We start from the raw sequence: 21,710 nt of genomic DNA, 5'->3' as shown, positions 1-21,710 counted from the left end.
CGGACTCCCACAGAGCAGATCGGGAGAAGAGGGTCTGACGAGCTACGTCGACACTGGTGAAGGGCAGAAAACAGAGAAGAGAGAAAATGGAAATGAGAAAATGAAAACGAGTTTAATTCATTTTCAGAAATGTAATAGTTTTTGGGAAAAATCCAAAAATGTTTTTGTTTTCAATTTTGGTAAAGTGTTGCACCAAACGCACTCTTTCTTCCGGTTTAAATTTTTTATTCTCAGAAAATGTAAAAAACAGAAACAAAAATGGAAACAAACAGGCCCAAATTGTTTCTAAATGTATATGCATTAGAGACAAAATCGTTTGTCTCTAAAACATGATACTTTGGTCTAACTCCAATGACTAATTTTCGTCCAAAATATTGCTTTTTGAGGCGAAATTTCATCACTATGGAGACAAATATTTTAGTCCCTAAAAAAAGATTTTTAGAGGTGAATTTAAAATTAGTCTCAAATACTTTCAAAGACCACTTTTTAGAGATTAAATATGACGAAATAAATTTTTTATCTCTAAGGCTTCATTTGGAAGCTATATCCTGACTCAGGATTCTGGGTCACGTGGGAGAATCCACGTTTGGTGGCCCAAAATCTATGGCCTGACCCAGAATCAAAAGAGAGGCTTTTGAGATCACTTGGATCCGGATTCCAAAATTAGGGGGGGCCTGATTCAGCTCGTTCCCAAATCAGAGCTGTGCTCCCCCCGAGTAATGGTTTTTCCCCTCCTGAGTAATGACCCCCACCCACCCCAACGCACTCCCACCAACCAATTTTCCCTTGGCAAGAGAATCTCCAACTTTCACTGTTACTTCACGCGTGAGTTTGCAGAGCATCCTAGCTTTTTGATTTTTCTCCTCTCTTTTCTTGCGTTGTTGACTCCTCTTCCCTGTGGACTCCTCTTTGCATTTACATCCCAACCCACGGTGGATCCCTCTTCTGGTGTTCATGAGAAATGCTTCAAGTGCTCAAGTGAAGCCGAACAATCGACGAAAGCTGCACATTCGGTACCAATTTCACCGATACTACGAAGGTAAGCCCATTTGCTTGCTTCACCGGAGAGGAAATAGATGGGGGTTTTAGAAAAGTACTACATCTGTCTTTGGAGCTCTGCCGGTGGTGTCCTCCATCTCCTCGTCAGACTCGAATCAGGTAAGGGTATGTAATCCTCACTTTATTTTCAGATTTCTGCGTAAATATCATTACCTGGAATAGGAGATGTTCAAAGGGCAACATGTGTGGTTTTTCTCTGGTTCATGTTTTTCCAACATCCTGCTTTTTCGTTATTTTTTGTGTTTCTATGGTGTGTACATATCAGGAAGTGGATTGATTTATGGCCGATTAGTTTTTTGTATGTCACGAGAGGATTTTGCTTCCTCTGTTTTAACTTTGCCGCTTATGTTGATGGATTTTCTAGATCTTTTTAGTGAATATTCTGGATCTGATTTGAGATTTTAGTGGTAGAAGAATAGTCGGTATGGGTTGATTGTGAAGTGTGATTTCTCTTCCTCTTTCGCTTTGCTTCTGCATGCCATTCCCTTATGGCTTGCGTTACAAGAGCCTACAGAGGAAGGGTAAACATAACTGTGACTCTGCAAACAGCATGAAAAAGATCAGTGAAATTGCCGAGTGTAAGTTTTTCATAATCTTGCTGAGTGTTCTACTCATGTGAATATGACTACTATATTATGATAACTCTCCCTCTCATTTTCAAGTTTTATTTTCTATAATCTTCCCGAGTTTTGTTTAGTATTAGATGGTTTTTTTCTCTTGTGTCGTACGGTGGTGGACTATTTTTTTTAAATGGTCGGTCACTTCTCTTTCATGTTCTTGTTTGTGAATTTTGTATTGGTTTCACTTCTTCGTGGTTTGAAGCTTGTGCCCTATTTTTGAACGCATTGGACTCCTCTTGCTTGTCCTATGCGTATGTAGATGCCTAAGAAAAACCCCGAGGAGAGGCCGTTGTATTGAAATCCTGCAGCAGAGGAGTTTCTACTTTAGCGTCTATACGAATACAATGACATACACCACGGGAAGATACCAGATACTCGAGAGTACAACCAATGGGCTGCTCGGATGGCCACTTTTTTCGATGGATACGTACTCGACGGTGAGCGACTGATGGAGAAACGCCGCCGACTTGGCAACCTTTACTCAGCGTATAAAGTACTGCAAAACCATACTGGAGTAGGGTGGGATCCTATTACCAAAACTTTTACATGCTCGGATGAACTACAGACATCTCTTTCTAAGGTAATATGTGTGATTCATTGTGCCTCCACTAGTGATAATGTGCTAGAGGTTACACTTTCGTAGGTAAGTGTAAGAAACTTACCAATTTCATTCTAATTTTATTAGAGACATCGTGAAGCGAAAACGTTGTTCACACACGGTTTGAGCATAATGAGACGTACTTGGCGGCCATATTCCCTTCAAGAGTTATGGCATCCGGTTCAGCCACATATCACTATGTCACCCATGTAGAGCCAACGGCTGTTGTTGCTGCTGGGGATGAACAACCACAACCTCACCAGAATGCTCCTTCCCAAAACAATGATGATGATGAGATGCCTACTGAGCTTCGTAACCACATGGAAAGTTTTGCAAGGCGGACGACATCCAATATTGCCTCATCATCTCGGGTGATAAGAAAGAAACAGACGCGAGCACGCAAATCCAATGACAGTTCACGGGAGGAGATGCTTGAATTCGTTAGGGACATGCGCAACGATTTGCGAGAGGACATTCGTTCAAGCAAAGAGACCTAACCGAGTAACAACACTGTGAATGGACCAAATGAAATGGATATGATCATAGCATCACTCAAGGAAATGGGAGTTGATCCGCGTACGTACACCCATGCGTTTGAAAAAATAATGGCGTCCCCCACGTGACGGGCAGCCTGGCATAAATTGGATGAACCCGTTAGGATGGTTATTTTAAACGACTTTGTTGATGTGCCAAAAACCCCTATCCATGTCAGGTGCCTAATCCATATAGTCAGCCGCCACATAACTTCTCTCCCGGACCGAATCTATACACCCAGCTGCCACAGTCCTTCCCTCAGCCATCAAACCCCTATAGTCAGCCCCCTAACCCATACCACTAGCCTCCACCAGCCTACCAGCCACCACCAACCTTCAATCCACCTAGCTCGTAGATGGCTAGTATGATGTTTCTATTTATGAACTTAATTTGGATTAAATGGTTGATTTTCCCTTGCTTTTAGAGCACAGATTAATGTAGCCTACCATGTTGTCATGTGTAAGCGAGATTTCGAGACTATTGTTGGTGTACCAGTTTACTCTCATTCTTTGTTGTATGAGATTGTATTATATACGATTGTTGTAGCCTATGTTGCTATATTCTATTAAATGGTGGTTTTTTCATTATTAACTATTGAATGAGAATTTTTTATTATTCACTGTTCCTCTTCTTGGGTGCTCCGAAAATGGAGCACATGGCAGGTTCGTTCACTTGGTAAGGGAGCTGCTAATGATCTGGAGTTGGAGCATCAGCAGCCGGGGTTAGGGCTAGGGACAGGGGGTAGGGGGCTGCTGATGCTCTGATTTCAGAGCATAGCAGCCCCCGTTATGGCTAAGGACATAGGGCTACTGATGCTCTGATTTCATAGCACAACAGCCCCCGTTATGGCTAAGGACAGGGGGCTGCTGATGCTCTGATTTCATAGCACAGCAGCACCCGTTATGGCTAGGGACTGGGGGCTGCTGATGCTCTGATTTCATAGCACAGCAGCCCCCGTTATGGCTAGGGACGGGGGGGCTGCTGATGCTCTAATTTCATAGCACAGCAGCCCCCGTTATGGCTAGGGACGGGGGGCTGCTGATGCTCTGATTTCAAAGCATCAGCAGCCGGGGTTAGGGACAGGGGACAGGGGGCTGCTGATGCTATCGGATGCTCACCTCCATTAACGTTCATTCTAGACATTGAACAAGAGTGAAACCATGCCCATAATGATATTGTCACTACGAGGGTTTTTATTTAATGACAATATTGATGATATGTGTTAAATTGCAGAAACAACAGGATGCAGCCCGAAAATGAGGAACGCGATAGAACGGCCTCTGTAAGGCGTCGACAGAGATTTAAGGCCACAATAGGCGTTGCTATGGCTGCAGCCACTTATTTGGCTACTAACACTGTAAGAAGGCCGATGCACAATTCGTCATTAAGGGGCATGGACAAGGTAAATGAGCTGTTAGCAAACAGCAATGAGAATGCAATGTTCAACAAAGTGCGTATGGGACCGCGTGATTTTATGATACTATGTGAAATGCTAACTGATAAAGGGTTGCTACGACCCTCATATAACATGAGCGTACCTGAACAATGATTTGTGTTCTTAACAATCATTTCACAAAGCCAAAGTAATCGTGAATTACAAGACGCATGGCAACATTCAGGGGAGACAATATCACGTGGGTTTACTGAAGTCTAAGATGCTATTTGTGAATTAGAAGAAGAATTCATTAAGCCCCCAAAGTATGACAATGTGCCCAAATTCTTACGTGCCAAGCGTCAGAGATATGGTACATGGTTTGACGTAAGTTGTGTTGCTCATTTTCGTATTATTTTTAATTATATATCATTGATATTCTTAATCATACATCGATAATTATGTTTATAACTTTTGTTTCAAATGGTCAGGACTGTGCAGGCGCACTTGACAGTACTCATATACCTTGCACACCAATTGGTGTTCCTAACCTAGCGACATATCAAAATAGAAAGGGTGTGAACTCGCAGAACATATTGGCAGCCTGTTCATTTGATATGAAGTTCACATACATATTATCCGGTTGGGAAGGTTCAGGCCACGATGCTCGAGTGCTCACGGATGCGCTTAACAATCATAGGTAGAAGTTCCAACGTATCGCACCAAGTTACACTTACATGTTCGTACTTATGTCTATTTATTGTTAACGACCTTCAATTTGCAGCCTAATTTGGATATGCTACACAGGAAAATACTATCTTGTTGATGCCGCGTATGCGAACAATGATCGTTTTCTCGCTCCGTACAGAGGGGGGACTTACCATTTGCCTGATTACAGAAGGAGAAGTGGTGGTTTTCGGGGACCTAGGGATATTTTTAACTACAAACACTCATCATTGAGAAATTGCATAGAGCGAACATTTGGGATATGGAAGGCTAGATTCCCTATCCTAAGGCAGCCTAATAATACATATCCAATGGATAAACAAGTAAAAATTCCAGTTGCCTGTGCAATATTACATAATTTCATTCACATGGTTAATGAGGGGGATCCGCTTCTAAGTCAATACGACCGGGATGGTGTACCTGTAAGTGAAATAGATCCAAACAATGTAGATGAATTTGATGACGATGACACTGATGATAATGTCCCTGAAGGGCCAGTTGTAACAGGAGGTAGTGTTAGTCGTACAGAGATGGGTCGTTTTAGGGATCGCCTTGCGAATGAAATGTGGGTGGAATACCAGGGAAGCCGTGAGATACACGGTTGATATATGAAAAATTTCCGTGAAGCAGAGGAAGTGCTCAGAATTTATACCCTGCTGGTGAACCGGTTGGCGTGTTAGCTGCAACTGCATTGTCAAATCCCGCATATGAAGCAATTCTTGATTCTAACCCAAGCAGCAACTCTTCTTGGGAATTAACGAAGGTAATTTAAAATTTTGGCTATTGAGTTTTGTCACGTTCTTGCTTTGTTTGAGTATAGTTGGACTTTGATTTTGGGGAATGCATGATGTGGATGTTCTTGATAATGTGGATTTGTACTTTGTGCTCTCTAGGAAATACTACTTTGCAAGGCTATTTTCAGAAATGAGCTTATTGTTCGCCGGGTATTTTTATATTTGAATCACTGTGGTTGTGGAAGAAAGTATTGCCGAGAACAAGCTGCATATTTGGTTTAGATACAAGATATACCATTACAGCAGGTTGGGCTATTATGGTCTGTCCACTAGATATGCATTTGAACCCATTTCCGTATGAAGATCCACTGGCCTTCAATCCTTGGAGATGGGAGGTAAGCCATTTATGACAAGCATATATATATATATATAGGTAGATTTGATCTTAACGTTTTTTCCTTGCTTGTGTGGAAAACATGGTAACATTCCAGGGAGTGGAATTAAATGGCGCTACAAGCCATTTCATGACTTTTGGCGGTGGCATGAGGTTCTGTGTTGGAACTGAGTTTACAAAGGTGCAAATGGCAGTGTTTCTTCATTGCTTGGTAACAAAGTATAGGTAAGATTGTGTTTCAATATTACAGAGAGAGAGACGAGAGACTAATTAGATATTTGAACCTTTTTCAGATGGAATGCAATTGGAGGAGAAAACTCCTGGTTAACAATCTCCAGATGGTTTCCATGTCCAAATGATGGTAAATGATAAAGGAGAAAGGGAACATCATGAAGCTTAAACATGATCAAGATCCAAATGCATGAAATAGGAAGTCAAATTTTATGGCCAACTGGAGAAAAAAGATTACCCCTTGCTGTTAGGCGTAATGCTTGGTTTTATAGGCATAATTTTCAGGTGTTACAACAGAAATCAGCTATACTCGTTCATACATTTTCTGATATTGCATAAACATATTCAAACACTATGCTATGTGTAAATGTGGAAAACTTGTTATCAGTTTTTACAGGTTAGCTTAAGTGTTTCTTAAGCACACTTTTTATATGTGTGTGTATTAATTTGTAATGTTTATGTTGATATCAAGAGAGAAGTGTACAGGACGATAAATAAAAATTAGAATGGCATTTGCCTCACGATTTGTACTTTGACGATTTGTACTTGAGTTTCTATTACAATGGTAATACATTTTTCCTTATTGACATAATATGCAACCAGTAGAAACAAATTTACACCTAACGTATCTACATGGCCAAAAGATGGTTATTATTGTTGACATGATTCAAAATCAACAAATAACACAACCAAACACTAGTTCGAATCATGATTCAGGTTAGAATCAGAATCATGCACACATTCAAACAAAAGTTGGAATCATCATGAATCATGATTCTGAATCCAAAGACTCAAATCACCCTGATTTCAATCCTTATACCAAACGGGCACTTAGTGGCTTCAGAAGCTTCTAGTATGTCAGTAAATTGCCAACTTATCACAAGTTGATTTGCTTCTTGACGCTTCCGTTCGGATAAGACTTGTAGAAAAAATGCGCAGCAACTTGGATAAGCTTTCTAGAGCAATCGAAGAGCTTTCTTGACAATTTTCATGAGTCGGTGATGACTCTCAACACTAAAGAACAAAAGAGAAAACAAGAAAACTTGAAGCTGAAACTCACTAGACCTTAACACAAGCGGAAGAGTACTAACATGCGTTAAGCAAGATAACATCAAGTGAGCAATTAGAAATTTAAGTTAGGTAAGATACTGTTACTAACTTTCAGACTGCAATAAGAAATGATGTGCAGAACGCTGTGTTAAACCCACAAGTGAGCCAACACATGAATCTTAAAGTTAAGAAATGAAAAAGAATTGAAAACATTAATTTTAGGGTTTTAGAAATAATCAGAATAAAAAACGGACGAAAGATGGGTCTAGAAGGTCGAACTGAGAAAATTAGGGTTTCGACTGATTTAAGTGGACCGAGTCAAAATTTGTTGACCAAGAGTTGATCAAAACGTCACTCTCGAAAAGTTAGTCAAGAATGGTCAAAGTTGACCAACTGTCCGAGAAACGCAGATAAAACGCACACTTGACATAAAATTAAGGTGAAGCAAAATAAGATAATTATTAAATGATCAATAGTTGGGATTTAAAGTAACTTTTTAGATGAAGGACTGAGACCATGCCACTTTCTTAGTGAGATGGCCGGCCAAGCTTGTACAAGAAGCCAAGAAGAGATATTTTTGGTGAAATTTGGTGAAATTTTACAAAAAGGTCCCTCAAAAGTACCAAAATAGCATTTTAGTCCTCCCACTTTTTTAAGTCCGGTTTTTAAGAGATAAAAATATCCCCAAATGTTCATTTTTCATGTCAAGAACCTTGGGTGTTCATCCAAGAGAGAGAAGAAGAAAAAAATTACCAAAAGTAAAGAAAGGCAAGTTTTAAGCGGGAATCGATCGAACCACCAAGGATTGGTGATTCCGGAGTTTTTTCTTCATTCTTCTAAGGTGAGATTTCAATTTTTCTCTCTTTTTTCTAACCTTGGCCGAATGGTTTGGATGTGGTAGAGAGTATGGAGAAAGTTTGCTAAGTTGATGATTGAATTTCAATTGATAAAGGAATTGAAAACTTAGTGATTATGTTTCTAGGAACTTTTAAATATGAAAATCCTTGTGAGAAATTTGATGGAACCCTAGAGAATGGTTTCTAAGTTGATTAAATTGTATGAGAAAGATTGTTAGTTATGTTAGAAGATGAAGTAATGGATAAAACGAGCTAAAGTTAGCTCAGAAAACATAGAATAATAAGGCGAAACTCCGCCGAAATTTAGTTTGAGAATTTGAGATTAAACCTAGTTTTAGTTCAAGAATTTGAGGCTAAACTTGATTTTAGTTCTAAATAGAAACTTTAAACTATTTTCTTAGAAAAAAACACTACATAACTGTTAAAATAGTTTTGGTGCTGAATATAGGAGTTCGCTGAAGAACTCGAAGTATCATATCATAAAAGTATGTCAATTTCAGACTTTGCTAATAAAAAGTAAGGTAATCAGGATTCAATAAACCTAATCTTTAAATTAGAAACAAAGTTTTACAATCCTTAAGATAAGAAAAGAGAAAGCGAGCCATAAATAGAGAAGTTAGACTTTCTTTCAAGCTTGCTAAAATAGAATAGCAAGTGATAGTTAATCTCACACTCTTAATGGGTGTTCATTCTTAGAAGCAAGAAAGAAAGGGAACAGACTCTTTGGCGAATAGAGGATTCCACTTCCTAAATTAAGTAAGTAGGAATCTCGCATACAGTATAAATAGATTTTAAAATAAACAGTACACATGAATTATATGTGTTTAAGTACATTTAATGTTATAGTATGCTATGTTATGTCATACTGCATACACTTAAGCTAGGCACATGAATTATATGTGTTTGAATACATTTAATGTTATAGTATGCTATGCCATAAAAATTTTATGTTGCGTTATATAAATTTTTAATGTCCATGAGTATTGGACTAGAAATTAATTAAATAATTAACAATTCATATTAGTAGGGTAAAATAACAATTTTTGCCATAAAAGTTTTCTTTATAAACTAATTAAGAATACTCCAATTTGCTTCATAACCTTTATTAGTCTATGTCACTTTGTCATTGATGACGTGTAGCTTCTATCTCTCTTTCTCAAGTCAAAACTGAGAAGGAAGAAAAAAGTTCTGAAAGTGTTGGTGCTAAATTTAGGGAATTTGTTGTGTATTGGGAAAATTAAGAAAATCAATTACGTTGTTATTTGGTTGGGAAAGTCTATGGTAGGGCTGTACTTTTTCCCTACCTTAAAAATAATCGTAAAAGATTGAACTTCTTCCTCTTGGAATAAACAAATTCCATCTTCTTCGGCTCCGGCTACGCTTTGGCATCCTTGGAATTGACACTCTTCGGCGTCGGCCTCGTCATCTCCGACGACAATAGTTTGATCGTCATATTTCTCTCTCTCTTCACGTTTAGTCTCTCTCTTTTCTCTTTGGGGGCGTTTGGAACTCGTTTTAAAATGATTTTGTTTTTTGTATGAAAATGAAAATGAAAACATTTTCAATCTGAGACATAAATCATTTTTAAAAATACGTTTGGTAATTTTATCAAAAGATTATTTTTAGTATAAAAAACTCATTAATGTCTCTCTTTCTTTCTTTCTACTCGAGAGAAAAGAAAACGAAAATAAAAATAAAAAACGACTAAAAATCATTTTTTATTTCTCTCTAATTTTTTACTAAATTAAAAAATTATTTTCATTTCTGTTTTTTTATTTTTATTACGCCAAATGCAGTTTTAAAAACGTTTTTTTTTTTTTTTTCAAAAAACGTAAAAATTAAAAACAGAATTAATTCCGAACATGGTCTTTATTTCTTCCTTGATAAGTTTCCTTTTTTTTTCAGCGCAATTTTCGTGCTCTCTAACACGATCAGTTAAAGGTCAAATTGGATTCAGTGCAAGACCCGAAATCAATTCAAAGTCGGAAGAAACAAACTGCTCCTTTTTTTTTCGTGTGTTTGGTTGCTGACATACTGCAAGAAAACCCAAGATTTACTAATTGCAACAAATGAAAAATCCTCTTAATGCTTCGGACAGGTCTTTTAAGATTTGAGGAATTTCGAAACATCAAAGCATTTATAAAAATGACTATGAAAATCTAAAGGAATTCATAGTTGTGCTTTTGGTTATTAGAAGTCCCAGGTCTTTCATTCAAAGTTGGGCCATGATCCCATTAACCTCGCAAGAGTTCGGACGGAAAGGATCAAAGGAAAACCTGATTTGGGCTTCTGTTTTGAATTTTTTATTTCATTTAAAATTACTTTTTTTTTTAGTTTTAATAGAGAAAATAATTTAGTGGAGACGAGGTTCAATCGTGAAAGATCTGGCGAATCTCGCTGGAGCTGGGAGCGCGGAGATATGGGTGGGGTAGAACTGGACTCGCCGGAGGCTGGGAACCATGGTGGCTGGAGCGTTGTTGGCTGCGACGGCGAGGGATCGCACGAGGAAGGACATATTAGGGGATGTTTGGTTGGAGGATTTAAATCATGATTCATTGTTTGTTACAGTATTTTCTCTCACAAAAAATACACGTAAATCGTAAATGATTTTAATTACATGATTTTAATCCATGAACCAAACGTCTCCTTAATGTTCTTTTTATTTTTTTTTCTTTTTAACTGTGCCAAGGCAAGATTTAGTGTGAACGAGACCATAAGAATCTCTGTCAGATTTTATATTGACCTTTAAATTGTACTCTACCGGTAGGAAAAAACAACTCATACTACCATAGACATGCCCTATTTTGTTTGATGTTTGTGGCATTCTCTTTTTTATGGAACTTATTACTATTTCGTAGGACTTTGAGGCTCCATTCATTTTATCGATTTGAGTTTAGAATTTGAGTTTTGTTATAGTAAAAAACTCTCAGAAATAGTCACTTCTAACTTTTTTACTACAGTAAAAAGCTCTCACATAAAATCATATCTCAACTTAAATTAAAAACTCAAATCAGCGAATTAAACGGACCCTTAAACTTTCTATTGTTTTGTTCTACCAAATTCAACGTAATTGTGTTTGTGGCTTATTTTAGGCTTATTTTAAAGTGCAGCCGTGTGTGGAAACTTTCTAGCGTTTATTAATTACGCTACCAAAGAATACAAATTACGCTACTACTTTATTTATGTAAACACAATACAATAATATAATACATCTTATATAATACACAATACAAGCTATGAAATATGGACATAGTATATAATAAAGTAGTAGTAGGACCATGACTTTGTTCCATACAAATTTATAAGGAGTGGGTCAACCTTGTCCCACTTTTTGAAACAAAGGAAAAATATGCTTGGTTAGTTCTTTTGAATTACTTGTTTCGAAAGATATATATATTCCAAGGATAGTGATATTGAAATTCTCTTTAATTCATTTTTTTACATCGCTTTCTTTCCATTTTAGGCCTCTTAATATTAAAATATATAGGGAGAAAGAGGGAAATAGGTCAAGACTTGAGATGAATTAAAATTAATAGGCCAATAATTTACATAAGTTAATAAATATGCCAAATTACTGTTTGCGTTCATAACTTGTCTGGTTATGAACCATAACTTGACAAGTTATTGTCCATAATTCACGATTTTTATCCATAACTTGTCTGGCTATAAATATAACTTGACAAGTTTGTCCATAACTTATCTGGTTATGAACCATAACTTGACAAGTTATGGCCTATTAATTTCTATAACTAAAAATTGGTCTATATACTTTCTTAAGCATTTCATATTGGCCTATTTCCTACTATTTCCGAAATATATATTATTATTGGCCCATCCCTTTAGAGCTCAAACTTTTAGATGGATTGGTAAACTAATATGGTATCAAAATGGGAGGTCTTGTTGCAATTGTTTTTTCCCTATTTAAATTGTTATCACGTATTGAGTGTTTAATATAATTCAAGTTTGTTATCAAATATTTACGTATTATCATGTGCTGAGTTTTTAATATAATTTAGGTTTGTTATCAAATATTCAAGTGTTCAGCTTTCTAATTAATTTACTCATACGATTGCCCAATATTGTTCAGTCCACACGTGATGAGAAATGTTCAAATACAAAGAGTTATTTAGAAGAATATCTACTTAAAGCACTCACAATCTAAAAATGTCTACGTATTCATTTATTTACAAAATTCCAAAATTTTTGAACTTCTTCCTCTTGGAATAAACAAATTCATTTTTTAACTCGAGTTAAAAATTTGAACTAAGAAAATATAAACAGCACCGTAATGATTACCCCTCAAAGAATTGTAATTCAACGAGTCCCACGATCAATTCCACGTTAAACCTATTTTTTACCCACATGTGTATGCAAATTTGGATTTGCATCATAGTAGACTTCTTTCTGCGAGATTTTTTTTTTTTTTCTCTTTTCAACAACCATTCAAACACTACTACAGCGTTATACAAATAGCCAGAGAAGAGCCTTTTTATTATTATCATTTCTTAGCACCATAAAACACACCTCCATTCACATCACATTCATAAAAGACAAGAGTAAAGTCCCAACTTAAAACAACAAAGCAACAAAAAAAATAATAATAAGAAGAGAAGATTGCAGCTGAACCTCAATAATAGACCTTACACAAGCACTAGTATTGTCTTCCCCTTTTTCTTCCTCCATTCGATTCCGATCTATTCGATTCCAATCTTCTTCCTCCATTCCGCGACAAATTCATAGACCTTCTTCTCATCAGCAAGAGACTTGGAGACACTCTCCTTCTCATTGCACCTCTTGGCCCACGCTATGAGCTTGGGGCACTCGGCCTTGATGCTGAAGTTGCCGAATGTCTCGTATGCGTGGAACCAGCATGAGAATCCAATAAGCGCGATGTCCACAAACCCGAAGCTGTCTCCCCCAAAGTACGGCTTGTTTCCAAGCTCTGTCTCCAACAGCTTCAAGATATTGAGGAATTCCTTCTTGGCCGCCTCTTTCTCTTCTCCCTTCGTTGTCCAAACCTTCCCCGCTGCGTCGTACACCTGCGCTAGCTCAACGTATTTGATGCATTAGCCTAACTGTTGTTTGTAAGTAAGAAGTGATTAATAAGTTCTTTAAAAAAAAAAAAAAATTGTTCATTTTTACTTGGGCCAAGTATCAGTATAATACAACGCTTTTGGGAAAACTTGCTCTCAATATTTTACTTGGAAAGAACATTCTATTTTCAAGAGTCTTTATGAATATACTTTTGACAGTTTGAAAAAGAAGAATGTAAGCACACCACCATAACATTTAAAAACAAAAACAAAAAAGTTTTGAGTGGTATTGTTCAAAAGACAAATATGTATAAATCCTAAATACACAAAAAAAAAAAAAAAAAAAAAAAAAAAAAAAAAAAAAAAAAAAACATAGAAGCTATTTAAAAGAAAAAAAAAAGAACAGAATTGGAGTACAAATCAATAAACTCTGTTCGTAGTGAGTCAACACTCCCATGTCAGAAAACAGATTCAAAAGTCAAAAGAATACTATGGAAGTAATCCCAACAAAAATTCCCTCTTTACAAGAGATCAAAACGAAATGAAAATAATGGCGATCCAAAAAGCTAGAACGGAGGCTTGGTTATATTGATGTTATCCCTTAAGTTGACCCTGAAATGAAAATATATTGAAAAACAATAATAAATACCTTCTTATCAATGAAATCAGCCCAGAATCTGGCTTGGGCTCTCTGGTAAGGATCTGAAGGAAGCAATGGAGCTTTGTCATTCCAAACCTCATCAATGTACTGAACAATTGTTAGAGATTCAGAAATGGGTTTTCCGTTGTGAATAAGAACTGGGATTTTCTTGTGAATCGGATTCATCTGAAGAAGAAGTGGGCTTTTGTTGCTCAGATTCTCTTCTTTGTACTCGTACTTGATACCCTTTTCGGCCAAGGCTACTCTGACCCTCATGCCGAACATGCTGGGCCAGAAATCGAGAAGAATCACCTCGTTTGCCATTGAGAACTTCTGTCGAATACCTCGTGTGTAAGTGAATGAAACAAGAATGCGTAAAAGTTATGGAGAGAAAGGATGATTATCATGTTCTATTTATAGGTAATGGACAATTATAATCAATGTGTTCGGTGATTTTTGCAGAGTTTTCGTGGAATTTCTTTCATTTGGTCGGACAGTGATGTCATTGCAGACGTTTTGATTCTCCATTTTTTTTAAGGGGGAAAGGTGAAGAAAGTACATCTGGAGTTGTTAGTGCTAAGTGTAAATTAGAGAAATTGAATGGGTCCATTTTGGAAATTGAAGAAGTTTGTGTTTGTGGCTTATCTTTGAATATAAACTATCTTTGCAAACTTTCTAATTTAATTTTAAGTACGCATATTTTTTCGGGTGATCTAGCAATTAAAATTGAGTCCCGTCTCATGATATATTTTATACAATACCACATAATTTTTCTTATAAATACAATGAAAGTGGGTATCACAAATAAACTCGGACTTAATTTTTATTCTTTTTTTACGAGAAACTTTTATGATTTGATTGAAGAATTTTTCTGTATAATTTATGAGTAGAAGTAATTTTATGTTACATTATATAAATTTTTAATGTGCATGAGTATTGGATTAGAAATTAATTAAACAATTAACAATTTCTATTAGTCGGATAAAATAACACTTTCTGCCATAAAAGTTTTCTTTATAAAGCAATTAATAATGTGAAGCAAAAATGAAATTGGATAGGTCTCTTGATTTTTAATTTGGTTAAAGAATCTTGAAATACTTTCTCATAAACTACTAGATCTGACTAACTTCGAAAATAGATTGGCAATCGATTCTAATTTTTAATTAATGTAATTTTATACCTACCAATTAAGAATACTCCAATTTATTTTATATATAATTTACTCTCTTTTGTGGTAAGACTTTGCTTCATAACCTTTATTAGTCTATGTCACTTTGTCATTGATGACGTTTAGCTTCTATCTCTCTTTCTCAAGTCAAAACTGAGAAGGAAGAAAAAAGTTCTGAAAGTGTTGGTGCTAAATTTAGGGTATTTGTTGTGTATTGGGAACATTAAGAAAATTGAATTAGGTTGTTATTTGGTCTATGGCAGGGCTGTACTTTTTCCCTACCTAAAAAATAATTGTAATAGATTGAAGGCTTGTTCTTTTGGAGTTTAACTTAAATATAATTCTTGAGTTGAATTTAAATTATAACTTGAGTTGAACTTGTAACTTGAATTTGTGTTTGGTTGTGTACATTTGAGTTATGGTTTGAGATAATAATCTTTTTGAGTTTGTATTTGAGTGAATCAAAACATGAATTGTATTTAGATAGTATTTTAATAAAAACTCAACGCTGATAAAAATTTTTAATAGGGTATATGGGTCGGATTTTATTCGTCTTTTCGTTGTCAACATATAGAAAAAAAAATCATCTGAATAAGAATTAAAACGAAAATGTTATAGCATTTTTAAGAATAGAAAAAAATATTGTTCATTAATTTGAGTTCGAGTTTCTGAACTCGAGTTGAAGGGAAAACATGAACTCAAATTTTAGTCCTAAACTCGAGTTTGAACTCGAGTTTAAACTTAAAAGAACATGAACTCGAATAAAGTTATAACTCAAATTTGTACGATGCATGTACTGAGACAATTTGTTTACCGCAAAAGCAATTTCTGGCCGAGTAAGAGACAAGTACTGTAGGCTACCCACAATGGCTCTGTATTCAGTTGGGTCCATAAGGACGGAGCCAGAGTGTAGTGTAAGTGTTGGACTGGTTGGAAGGGGGGTGAAAACTGATTTGTTATCCATCATGTTGGTACGAACAAGAAGATCTAGGATGTACCGGCGTTGAGAAAGAAGGATCCCCCATGTTCATGCGGAATGACTTCCACACCAAGGAAATAAGCAAGGGCCAAGATCCTTAATGGAGAATCGTTGAGCAAGAGAGCTAACAACCCGGTTGACCATATCACAGCACGTTTGACAACTCTAAAAAGGTTAATCCAGTCTAATCTCAAAACTGAAGAGATTGAGAAAATGCTAGACTTATCCAAAATTGGACAAAGGACTTGCACAAAAAATAAAAATAAAAAAAGTACTATACAACATTTTTATAAAACTAAATTAAGTAAATAACATTTTTAAAACACTAAATTAAATTAAGTAAATAACATTTTTATGACACTAAATTAAATAAATAATATGTTTTAAAACATTTAAAGTAAATAGTAGTAAAAAAGATATTTTATCCCGTAAATTTTGTGGATAGCTAGAATTTTGTGGAAGCAAACTAAAAAACAAGAGAAAGTCCTACTAAAACGAGTGGGCGTAAATCTTCTTTAAATTTCCAAATACGACACACAACTTCTCTTATTTACATTTAGCATTGACCAAATCCAGTACTTTCTTATGATTTATTCCCCTTTATGGAGAATCTAAGCGTGAGCAATGACATCATCACCGTCAAACCTAGGAAAAAAAAACACTTAAACACCTACAAATAGAACAAGACAATGGTCCTCAATCTCTCACTCCATATCTGCTATCCATTCCTGCGTTTCTATACTTGACGACCAGGTGTTCGACAAAAGATTGCAAGGATGAACGAGGTGATTCTTCTCGATTTCTGGGCCAGCATGTTCGGAATGAGAGTCAGAATAGCCCTGGCCGAAAAGGGTATCAAGTATGAGTACAAAGAAGAGGATCTGAGAAACAAGAGTCCTCTTCTTCTTCAGATGAATCCAATTCACAAGAAAATTCCAGTTCTCATTCACAATGGAAAACCCATTTCTGAATCTCTCATAATTGTTCAGTACGTTGATGAGGTTTGGAATGAAAAGGCTCCATTGCTTCCTTCTGATCCTTATCAGAGAGCCCAAGCTAGGTTCTGGGCTGATTTCATTGACAAGAAGGTACTCACTTATTCTAGTTCATTTTTTTTTTCCAATATTTTGATTTCAAGATTAATTAGTAATTAGAAATACTCTCAATATAATAAGACCCAATTCAAGCATTTTTTATTCTTTTATTTGAGCTTCATGATCTATTGCAATAAATTGTTCCTAATTTTGTTTTATTGGTCGAGTATCGGCAGTGGGTTTTTGTCCTTTTTGATTGGTGATTTGGTCTTTTCAATAGATTTGGATTCAGCGAAAAAAAAAAAGAGAAGAAGAAAAGAAAAGCGTTAAACACTAATTTTTGTGTTTTCAAGATCACCATTGAATGAGTTTTTCGAAAAGAAAAAAGAATTATTGATTAGTATAGCAAGACAAAAGCTTGCTTTTTTTTTTGTTTTTGTTTTTGTTTTTTTGTATTCCTCTGTTTTTGGACTTTTCTTTAACAAGGTATTTTGTTGGGATTACTTACATTTGATTGTACTTTTGACTTTTGGATCGAGTTTTCTATTACGGAACATTGTTATTTCTTTAGTTTGGGACTGTTGGAGTCATGACTATCAGAATTGGTTGATTTGTAGTCTAATTCTCTTTATCTTTTGCAAAGTTCAATTTTTAAATAGCTTTTATGTTTTTTTTTTTTTGATGTATTTTGGATTTATGCATATTTGTGTTTTAACAATACCAGTAAAAACTTTTTTGTTTTTTTTAAATGTTATGGTGGTGTGCTTACATTCATCCTTTTCAAACCGTGAAAAGTATTTTCATAAAGACTCTTGAAAATAGAATGTTCTTTCCAAGTAAAATATTGAGAGCAAGTTTTCCCAAAAGCTTTGTATTATTATACTGATACTTGGCCCAAGTAAAAATGAGCAACTTTTTTTTTTTTTTTTGGTTTAAGAACTTAATAATCACTTGTTATTTACAAACAACAGTTAGGCTAATGCATCAAATACGTTGAGCTAGCGCAGGTGTACGACGCAGCGGGGAAGGTTTGGACAGCGAAGGGAGAAGAGAAAGAGGCGGCGAAGAAGGAATTCATCGACATCTTGAAGCTGTTGGAGACAGAGCTTGGAGATAAGCCGTACTTCGGGGGAGACAGCTTTGGGTTTCTGGACATTGCGCTTGTGGGATTCTACCCCTGGTTCTACGCGCTTGAGACATTCGGCAACTTCAGCGTTGAGGCAGAATGCCCCAAGCTCATAGAATGGGCCAAGAGTTGCAAGGAGAAGGAGAGTGTCTCCAAGTCTCTTGCTGATGAGAAGAAGCTCTATGAATTTGCTGCGGAAAAGAGGAAGACGATGGGAATCGAATAGAGGAAGAAAAAGGGGAAGACAATACTAGTGCTTGTGTAAGGTCTATTATTGAGGTTCAGTTGCAATCTTTTTTTGTTTTTTTTGTTTTTTTGTTTTTTACTTTTGTTGCTTTGTTGTTTTAAGTTGGGACTTTACTGTCTTTTTATGAATGTCATGTGAATGGAGGTATGTTTTATGGTGCTAAGAAATGATAATAATAAAAAGGCTCTTCTTTGGCTATTTGTATAAAGCTATAGTAGTGTTTGAATGGTTGTTGAAAAGAGAGAAAAAAAAAAAAAATTTCTCGCAGAAAGAAGTCTACTATGATTTCAAATCCAAATTTGCATACACAGGTGGGTAAAAAATAGGTTTAACGTGGAATTTATCGTGGGACTCGTTGAATTACAATTCTTTGAGGGGTAATTGTTTATATTTTCTTGGTTCGAATTTTTAACTCGAATTAAAAAATAAATTTACATGAAAGAGCACAGTAGTTGAATTTTAATTTTTATAAAAAAAAACACTGTAGTGAACATATAAGTTATGGTTTGAAAAAAAGAAACAAACGGGGCTAGAATGGAATATGAAAATCAACTAGAAACTATGGCAGTTGACGCATAGTTGATAGTTCATAGCAAGAAACTGAAGATATTACTTGTGCATTTTTTACCTACACATGAAATGTACGGCTAATAAAAAATTGGGGAAGTGGAATTTTTCTTTCTCAATCTACTGCTAATGACTTAATGGCCTTCCCAACCTAGGTAAGGCAATAAGAAAGAAAGAAGGAATTATAACCTAGTAAGTAAATTGGAGAAGAATAAAAGGACTTTCTCCTGTGTTTGGTATAGATTCTCTCTTAATCTGTACATATTTGGAGAGAGATGTTAGTCAACTCCTCATTTGTATCCCGCTATTACCTTACTATACTTTGTATCCATAATCATAAACATTGGTGGAGCCCTTCCACTTCAATGGGGTGTACACTAATTTCTTTTAGCAAGTAATAATACGAAAAATATGAAAAGTATATCATGGTATTTCTTTAAGAGCTAAATAAATACATGTATAAAAAACTCATGAGACATATTACGATAGTTTTTGACACTTTATACATATACTAAAAGAGATGACGGGATTCACTGTTCATGCTACAGTGCAATGAACAGTGTCTTTCCCGTTTTAGCCTTACTTTTTTCTTCTAATGAAATTTTAATTACTGTTATGTCCTGTTTGTAAAATTACGATATTGCCCTTCATTTTAGATTCCCGTGCGTTTATTTGTTTTGACCGTTTTGGTCATTTACTGATGCTTTTGTTTATTTCATTTGTTTTTCTTTCATTTGCTTTCTTTCACTTCTTTCTATAGCCGTCTCTCTCTCTCTCTCCTTCATTTGTTTCCTTCCGTAATGTTCTACATTTTGTCTTCTTCGAGATTCAGCCTGTTTTTTTCCCCCTCTTTTTCGTTTGTTAATATCGGCCATTTTTTCATTATTTCTTTCTGTTGTCATTTATGTTTTTCATTGCTTTGCTCCTGCAATCTTCAAAACTTTTTTTTAATGAGATTGGGGTTTTTTTTTTCTTTTTTCCCCCTTTCTTCCGTTTGTTTTCTTCTGCAACCTTTTAGATCTGTTTTTCTTTTTGCGTATTTAGATCGAATAGGGTTACCTTTTTTTTTTGATTCGTTTGTTTCTATGATTTTCTAGATCTATGTTTATCTTTCTTTGTTTCTGGATCTACTTTTTTTCCTTTCATTTTTTTCCTTCTGCAACCTTTTAGATTTGTCTATTTTTCTAAATATTTGGCCAGATTTCTTCGTTTCTCATAGTTCTTTTTTTTGCAAATTTTTAGATTTTTTCCCCTTCACCAGATCTAGATCTGCTTTTATTCTTGCGTACCTAGATTGAACATGATTATTTTTTTTTTGGGTTCGTTCGTTTCTATGATCTTCTAGATCTATGTTTATCTTTCTTTGTTTCTGGATCTATATTTTTCTATTTTTTTTCCCTTTTGCAACCTTTTAGATCTGTCTATTTTTCTAAGTTTTTCGTCAAATTTCTTCGTTTCTCAAATTTTTTCTTTATGCAACCTTCTAGATCTTTTTTTCCCTTCGCAAGATTTATTCGTTTTTCATCTTTTTTTTTTTGTATATATATATATTTCTCAATGTTTTATATATATATTTTTTCCTTTGGTTGTATATGCATGGTACTTTTTTGTTCCATTACATTATTTGTTACCTTCGTACTTCATTTCATTTAATTTTTTTGTTTTGATTCCATGGGTTCGTTCATGTTTTTCAGATTTATGTTTTTATTAATTTTTTTTTAGGATATTGGGTCATTTATTTTAGATTTATGTTCATTTTTTATGTTGTTCTGTTTTCCTTTTTTATTTGTTATTCGACTATTATATTAGTGAGGGAAAATTTTTTTTTTTCGTAATTTCATATTTTCTTATTCATATTATTTTTTTTTGTTTCTATTTTTATATACTATATCTTGATTTATTAATATTAACTTGAACAAATGTCTAATATTTGTCGTGATTTAGATGTAATAATATTTATACTAATCTTCTCATCTGCCACGTGTATTTTAAATTTTTTCGTTTTGTATAATATCTAACCAAAAAATAACTGCCTATTATTTATTGGTTATATCTTGCGGTGCTCTTCATGCAGTGTGACGGCTGTTGCTAATGAATCATTACTTTTATTGGTTTCTGTTTGCAGGGATTTGTATCCGAGATTAAGCAAGACACTGGTAACTTTCTCTATAGATATTGTACGTTACCTTTTTACTCTTTCTTTGTCTACGTTTTTCAGCTAATATTATCTACCACGCTCTATTCTCTCTGCTTCTTCAGCCTTTAAAGAAAATAATAATACTACCCATTTCTTACTAATCTTATCACCTTCTTTAAATTTCTTTGTTTTATCCCTGCTGCTCAGTAATTTTCGTTGCTTTCTTTGATCTATCGTTTTGCCTGTGGTCCGTTCAATCAGGTAATCATTTTTTCAATTTAATTTGGTTGATTTGTTCTAGAATATTAATTTATAGTGTTATGTTTCGTCGTTATATGAGATGTTTTATACTGCACTTTACTTTTTCCCTTCTCTATTCTACTCTCAGTCACTTATTTCTGTTCTAATTTGATTAACTGATATTTTATATTCACAAAATTTCCTAAATCTTATTAAGATATAACGTTTATCTTTATCAAAAATCCATTTTTTGATATCAAAATATTTTATTCTCTCCTAGTTATGATGATGTTATATTTCATTTGTTGTTAATATGTGCCGGGTAAATGTTACTACAAATATGGCTATCATTGATGTTGCCCTT

The 21,710-nt window shown here is 35.0% G+C and overlaps 2 protein-coding genes across 2 annotated transcripts; one reads left to right on the top strand and one right to left on the bottom strand.

The window, feature by feature from the left end:
• Nucleotides 1–12,636: 12,636 nt before the first annotated feature.
• On the bottom strand, nucleotides 12,637–14,238 carry LOC21386514 (probable glutathione S-transferase). The gene is made up of 2 exons (XM_010105178.2): nucleotides 13,858–14,238; nucleotides 12,637–13,214 (listed from the first exon to the last, which is right to left on the bottom strand). The coding sequence occupies exons 1-2, from the start codon at nucleotides 14,170–14,172 to the stop codon at nucleotides 12,870–12,872; spliced, it is 660 nt and encodes a 219-aa protein (XP_010103480.1). The 5' UTR covers nucleotides 14,173–14,238; the 3' UTR covers nucleotides 12,637–12,869.
• A 2,446-nt stretch (nucleotides 14,239–16,684) lies between these two features.
• Nucleotides 16,685–18,610, top strand: LOC21386513 (probable glutathione S-transferase). The gene is made up of 2 exons (XM_010105177.2): nucleotides 16,685–17,083; nucleotides 18,037–18,610. The coding sequence occupies exons 1-2, from the start codon at nucleotides 16,772–16,774 to the stop codon at nucleotides 18,379–18,381; spliced, it is 657 nt and encodes a 218-aa protein (XP_010103479.1). The 5' UTR covers nucleotides 16,685–16,771; the 3' UTR covers nucleotides 18,382–18,610.
• The last annotated feature ends 3,100 nt before the right edge of the window (nucleotides 18,611–21,710 follow it).

Source organism: Morus notabilis, unplaced genomic scaffold (genome assembly GCF_000414095.1).
Source record: "Morus notabilis unplaced genomic scaffold, ASM41409v2 Scaffold1358, whole genome shotgun sequence".
NCBI lineage: Eukaryota > Viridiplantae > Streptophyta > Magnoliopsida > Rosales > Moraceae > Morus > Morus notabilis.
Note: the sequence above shows the minus strand (reverse complement) of the source record. Positions and strands in the feature narration are given on the sequence as shown.